A 7,414-nucleotide genomic window follows, 5' to 3' on the forward strand; every position below is an offset into this window, starting at 1 on the left:
GAATAAGCCGGCTTCCACCTGTTGCCAAGCAAACGGCAGCGGGTGGAAGCCGGCATCTTTCCTGTGCTGCTCCCAAACGGCTTCTTACCCTCTCCTGGCTTCTGTCGCTCTGAGGAAGCCAGTGGACACGCCTCCTGTAACTCCATCGCTGCAGCCATCGCTCTGGCCATGGGGGCGTGTCCCCTGGCCTCCTCAGAGCAACAGAAGCCAGGACAAGGTAAGAAGCCATTTGGGGGCTGCACGGCTGTACGGAGCCCGCTCTGCCAGCTGCGCAGCCTGCGGGGCCATTCATGCAAACGGCCCCAGGGCTTGCATTGGCATGAATCATGCCGATGCAGCCCCACAAATCTGGCTGTGCGGAAATAGCCTTAGATTTTGTAGCAGAAATCAACTGAAATTGGAAGGGGGTAGATTTGAAAACTTCTATGAATTACTTTCAGGAGGAATCTTTTGCTTTGTAGGAGTATGGGTTTACCTCCAGTAATGTTTTGCTTGCATGACTGTAAATAAAGCAAACATTACATGCCCTCTGTCTTCAGTCCTTTTCCCCCACAAAATGTCCTTTATCCAGCAGTGTAGCCAGTGGTGGGATCCAAAAATTTTAGTAACAGGTTCCCATGGTGGTGGGATTCAAACTATGGCGTAGCGCCAATGGGGCTGGGCGCAGACACGAGCGTGGCTGGGCATTCTGGGGGCGGGGCATTTCTGGGCAGGGCTGTGGCAAGGACACAGCCACTGTGCCGGTCCTTGGGCGGGAAACGAATGCACACAGGCGCAGGCTGCCACGCACACCGGTGCACCTCCTGCTAGACTGCTTCAAGTTCTGCGCGCTACTGCTGAGAGGAGGGGCGTAACTAAGGCAAAAATCACGTGCCAAAATCCCCAATTAGTAACCCCCTCTCGGCGCACACAAATAATTAGTAACCTACTCTCGGGAACCTGTGAGAACCTGCTGGATCCCACCTCTGAGTGTAGCCAACCTGACCTGCAGCAGTGCGGAGGGTGAGAAGATGGTCTTTCTCTGGGAATGCTGCCCTGTCAGACCTAGCAGAACAGCGCCCTGAAACATAAGAGTCTGTTTTGATTCAGAAACTCCACATTGGGACTGTATCTGACCTTGTGAGGAAGAAAGCCTAAAGGACCACCCCCACCCCCCACCCCAACCTCATGCCTGGCCCATACTCAGGAAATAACATTTGAATATGGAAAACAGCACACCTGGGTGAGACCAGTTCTCTTTTGTCTCTCTTAATCTACTCAAGGGTCTCCCTGTGACTCATCCCCTTGTGATGATCTATGTTGCAGCATCCATTAAGGGTTGTTACCTGTTTTGTTCAACAGCCAGCAAAACCCATTAAGATAATGGGTCAGCATCAGGTCAATGGTCTGGATACTCAAGACCATTACCTAACCTGGAACAGCAGGAAAAATCTTTTGTTCAAGGATTTCATTTGCCCAAGACATGCTTTCCCCTATAAAAGCATGTCTCAGACCCAGTCAGTTGTTCAATATTATCATACCACCATGGTGGTCAGTAATATTGTTCCATCTGCGCTGATCATCCAATACCTAGCCACTAGGTCTCTGTTTCCTGGACATCCACTACAAGACTAGTAAATATAATCTTTTGATATCCCATCCCCTCTCTATATATCCAAAACCTATCTTTCACCTCTAAATTATATCCTAGGAAACCTTGTATGTGTGTTTTTTTTACCCCAGTGACTGAGTGAGATTTTGTTTTATTCCATTTGTCATCTATATATATAAAAGCAAACAGTGACTTTGTTAGTCACTCCCTAACGCCGAAACGGCTGGACGGATCGCCCCCAAATTTTCACATGATGTTCCTCCCTGTTGCGGGCAAGTAATCGGACCTTCAAATCGCCAAAAGTCCATACCTGAGCCAGGTAAAATGTCTTTTTCCTGGTGCACCAGGCCATGAAGCTGTTTGTGTTTAACTGTCACCCTTAGAGTGTTCGTGCAGCCTGTCTGTCTGTGGCCTGAGGGCTTAGAATGTTCACGCAGATGGGTAGAGATGAGCAGTGAAAACAGTAAATAGGTAACACTGTTAGGTAATACGACTGGAAGTGAAACACATACACACTTTGCCGTGTGAGACACCAGGTGGGGTTCCCCCTCCTCACACGCAGGTAACTTTCACTCTGTGTGCCTCACCCACTGCTATCACATAACACACATACTTTCATACACATCCAGCTCATCCTCACACACCTCACTCTGCCCTCCCTCACATCCAACCACCACTTACCCACTTCCTCACCCATATTCGCCACAGCTCTCTTTTACTAAAAGCAAGCTGGAGTTTGCCTTTTTCTTCTAAGAAAATCCGCGGGGTGGGGGCGAACCAACACTACTGCCTCCGCTTCTTTTGCACATGGCCCTTTAAGAACCCAGGGAGCTGGCCTCGATCTGAGTGCCTCACCACCCTGCCTCTGCTGCCTGACTGGGATAGCCTGCTTGGCCCAGTTCTGCCTTACCCAAGCCAGGACTGTGAATGTCAACCAGCCTCATGGACAGCGGTATTCGCACTCTGAACAGTTCCGTTGTGGAATGGAAAGGGTTACCTTATACTAAAAAAAAATACACCACCATATAACAATGTGAATTGAAAAGGGAAAGAGGGATTCCATTTGACCACCCCAAAAGGCTATGCTGGGGATCATTGGACTTGCATGGACATTTGTGTGGGTTGCAGACTGTGATGAGAAGGACAATTGCCACAGCAATGCGTGGCTGGGCCCCGCTAGTTTTCCCAATAAAACCATTGAAGAATAAATTTATTTTCTCTGCTGGTTTCTTATAGCGAGCTGAAACCCATATCCATAGGCAATCTATCTATCTATCTATAGCAATCAAGTTACTCAATGCTTCTAGAGCGACTCTAAGCGACCTTGTGCTCTGTAGCTAATTTTCCCAATCAAAAAGGGTCATTGTGTCCCACCTTTTTGGGTAACAGCAGTGTTGTCCTGGAACTTTTCACTTCTGTAGGAAGCATATAACAAAAACTAACATATTTACATTATAGTAATAAAATGTAGTAATAAAAACTGATATAAAATTATAGTAATAAAAACTGATTAATCCTAGCCACCCAAAGGGGTTCCTGTCCACAAGTGTCCCCTGGATGATTTTCAGACATGCTTTGTTACACATCAAGCCATTGAGAACACCTATCTATATATCCTTGATTTACATTTGAATTTTACATACTTACATTTCTCCTAGTTCAAACTGAAATTTATGGTCACTTAACCCTGTGGTTTAGTATTTATTCACACCACACATACAAATGTCTGTCTAGCGAGAACCCACTACAGTGTATCTGAGTAAGTGAGGTCCAGTTCACAAAATCTTATGATGGAATAAAATGTTGCTGCTCTTCACAGTAGCACCAGCCTAGTGTTGATTTCTCTACCTTTCTGTTTGTGAAAAGCAGTTTATGTTATTTTATAAGGGCAACTGTCTACTGAAGTCTGTCAAGAACATTCAAGATTAGACTATCATGGGGGAGTTTAAATGAAATTCAGTATGAGACCCAAACCTCAAGCTGTCACATTTGCTCATGGCAACAAAATCTCAGAAATTAGAAATAATGCAAAAACGCAAACACTTTTTTTTCAAGTAGTAAAAAACCTTTACTACTTGTATTTAACAATAAATCCACTACACCAGGAGCAGAAGCATCTTCTATACCACCAAGACAACAGCAAGATCTAAGAGCCTCCATTGGATGGAGTGAAATTCACTTTGGATTCACAAGATAGTGCTAGACATCAATCTTCTATTTCTCTCTTAACAATTTATATTAGAAAGTGATATAAATTTGGGGGGGCCTGGCATTAAAAATTTTCTGGGAATTATTTCTGACCCATTATTTAAAACAGTGCAGTATCTAAACATACAGTAATGGATTGGACCTATTTTATTCTCTCCCCCTCCTTTGTGCCTTCACTGCCTACAGTGAGGTGATAAAATTTATTTACCCCATCTAGTGGAGCACAGGATAATAAGTTTTAGAGTATTTGCAACAGTAATTACATAGGAAAGGTCACACCACACACACGAAGCTGTTTTTTTTTACTGAATCAGGCTATTGGTCCACCAACATCAGTACTGTCGAAGGCTTTCAAGGCCGGAATCACTAGGATGTTGTGGGTTTTCCAAGTTGTATGGCCATTTTCCAGTAGTATTTTCTCCTGACATTTTGCAGATGCAGGTGAAACATCAGGGGAAAATACTACTGGAACACGGCCATACAACCTGGAAAACTAGGCTGACCAGCCGTCCCACTTTTGGCGGGACTGTCACGCCTTTAGACAATTTGTCCCGCGTCCCGCGACCAAGAAATCTACCCAAAAGTGACTACCCACTCTGGGAACGCCTCAGCCCACTGTGGAGTTGAGGGGTGGCCAGTCACTGATCCTTTGCCCTTTCTGCCAGCAGGGGTTCCCCTTGTGCCAGCAGAGGGGGCAAATGTGTTGGGGCAAATGGGTTGGCACAGCCCTGCACAGCCTCCACAACACGATTCAGCCTGCTCAATAGGATTCGGCTGTAAGGAGGCTTGGCCTAATCTAGCAAATTATCTGTGATTAATATTGCAATCCTGAACAAAGTTATACTTTGCTAAACAAAAGTCAATGGAATTAGAAGGTTTTAGCTCCTTAGAACTATTTTTTCTTTCAACATGTGGATCATGATGAAACATTTAATGGTAGTAGATAAGTTCATATAAAAATATAAAATTAAAACTGGGAACTACCTAAACTCCTGATGGCAGAAATGCAAGTCTGATGGTATGTTTGCTGTTAATGCTTTATTGCTGTATAATGCTTTATTACTTGCCTGATATTTGAGATAGGATATTAGATTAGCGAGGTTATCCATTTGATGTATACTGTCCTGTATGCAAATACTTGTTAAATCACCTAAGATCTATAGTGTACCACCATTCACTGCAGTCTCTTCCCCATTCTCTGGCATTATTTTATCTCTACATGACCACAGAATGTGTTTCTACATCTTTTCTAGGAATAGATAGTGATCATAATTACCCAGAATCCAAAGAACTAAAATGTGGTTAGAGCCTGTCCTACTTTGAATTTTAAATGAAAGCAAAACTGTTGGGGTATTTGGTGGACACGGAAAGATTAAAACCAGAAAAAAATGTGTGACAAACAGAACAGCTTTACCATGGATCCATTTGTTAGACCAAGTACATGGCCCTTAGTTCTCTGGAAGAAGGGTGGAATTAAATATTTTTACTTTAGAGTTGCATTGTTTTATCACTGTCTGTTGCTGCTCCACTAACTTATTCTGATACTGTTTACACTGCTTGTAATATTACTGTTGTAATAAGTTTTGTCTACCATTCATTGATTTTGCTTAGTGGAAAAATGGGATATGAAATTAAGTTTGGGTCCATTCAGTCTGATTTTTCACATAATTTCGACTCCCTTCCCTTCTCTAGTCCCCATTGCTCAAGCTTTGTCTATAGAGATTCCATAATTACCAGCATGGCCTTTTTGGTGATTTTTGACACTGGCACCGTAGGATAGATTTTGCTAAGTTTATGTATACTGATAGTATGCATAAAGTTATTGTAGGTCTAGGCAACTTGAAAGGACAGGGAAGAGATGTATACTTATATGAACAGAGCATTTTCTATAAGTTATGAACACATATGAACATATGAATCTGGCTTATACTGAATCAGACCATTGGGCCATTGAAGTCAATATTGTCTATTCAGACTGGCAGTAACTATCCAGAGTCTTAGGTTGCCATTTTTCATATCACCTACAACAAGATCCTTTTAATTTAGGGTAGCAGGCTCTGTCGGGAAATACCTGGAGATTTGGGAAGTGGAGTCTGGAGAGACAGCAGCACGATACAATTCTATAGAGTCCACCCTCCAAAACAGCCATTTTCTCCAGAGGAACTGATTTCTATAATCTGGACATCAGTTGTAAAAGTAGATCTCCAGGCCTCAACTGAAGGTCGGCAACCCTATTTTAACTAGAGATACCAGGGACTGGACCTGGGACCTTCTGCTTCCAAAAGAGATGCTCAACCACGAAAAAAATGGCCATATCCATTCTGCTCACTACCTTCTTATCCCGCCTCACTGGGGATGAGTTCTCTACACAGTTTACAGAAGTAACAGTACCTAGTGAATCAACAGAATCTGAGAAGATAGAAGATTAACAAGGGAAAAAGGCTCAAGAAGAAGTAAACAAACCTGGTAGTACTGTACATATAAATGCCCCAAGGCAGTGTTATGTATTTCAGACACAGCATACTGTTCGGTGTCTAGCAAATGAGTTGCAGCAATGAGTGAAGCCTTATTATTTAATACATTTATTGGAGAGAAAGGTTGCATCTTTCTCAAAGGTCGTAATTAAACCTCTTGGCGATTGATCAGAAGGAAGCCTGATGGTCAAAATCCCTCCCACTCACTAGCACCCTCTATTCTGTTTCAGAGACCAGAAGTCTGAACAACATCCATCTCTGAAATGGAGGTAAGTATTTCACTGAGGCAGATTCATACATATTTTCTGGAACACTCCCACAATTTCTTCTTGTTTAGCATAACAGCAACAAATAATTCTGGATACAGCCCCTGCATCTAATTTCCATTTGGAATGTGTCAAAGTCAGGAGATTGTCTGTCGTTAGGAGGTACAGATGGGATTTTCCAGAGAAATGGGATGTTTAAAACAGCAACTACGAAAACAAAGACCTATTCAGTTAATGTATTTATGGATATGTCCATATTTTTAACTGCCACACACATACTGGTGTTCTCCTTTTGGCAGCTAGGTAGAAGACTCCAAGAAATGCTGTCCCCAGGCCTTCTGGAAGCAAACAGGACCTGCTGGCAAAGCTCCTGGAGTTTAGGTACAATCTTATGCTCCCTGCAGAGGGGTTCAGAAAACACCAGAGGAACTTTTCCCATTTCATCACAATGAAGGGGTTTGACTCTTGTTCCTGCAACTACCAGTTCCAGTAGCCTCACCACACAATCTGAAAACCAGTCCTTCAGCCAAAAGTAGCCCTTCTGGAAAGAGATTCGAAGGCTGACTGGCCCAGATGGCATGCGAACGCTGAGGCTGAAAAGGCAATTTCCCTGAGAACTGTCTCTCAGCAGATAGGTGCCCACGGGCTCTTGCAGCAGTCTAGCATGTGCCTCATGCACAGATAAAGGACCCCAATAAAATCCACTAGCCTGCAGGAGGGTGAGTGATCGTTCCACTATCTCCCATTCACCATCACGAAAGACACGGTAGTGGGTCAGCAATCGTGTTGATGCTGCTGTGCGAGGATTATGCTGATGCTGATTCTGTGAAGAGTGCGAGTCACTGAATTTGTTCATCTGTTCTTCCTCCAATCAT

At 43.6% G+C, this 7,414-nt stretch overlaps 1 protein-coding gene across 1 annotated transcript in view; it reads right to left on the reverse strand.

Annotated features, from left to right (window-relative positions):
- NFAM1 (NFAT activating protein with ITAM motif 1) overlaps positions 1-7,414 on the reverse strand; it is a 34,252-nt gene extending 26,838 nt beyond the window's left edge. Inside the window, exon 1 of the mRNA XM_048500923.1 lies at positions 7,249-7,414. Coding sequence (XP_048356880.1) covers positions 7,249-7,285 — 37 coding nt within the window. The 5' untranslated portion in view covers positions 7,286-7,414. The remainder of the gene's footprint in view (positions 1-7,248) is intronic.

This window comes from Sphaerodactylus townsendi, linkage group LG06 (assembly GCF_021028975.2).
Source record: "Sphaerodactylus townsendi isolate TG3544 linkage group LG06, MPM_Stown_v2.3, whole genome shotgun sequence".
NCBI classification, from domain to species: Eukaryota; Metazoa; Chordata; class Lepidosauria; order Squamata; family Sphaerodactylidae; genus Sphaerodactylus; species Sphaerodactylus townsendi.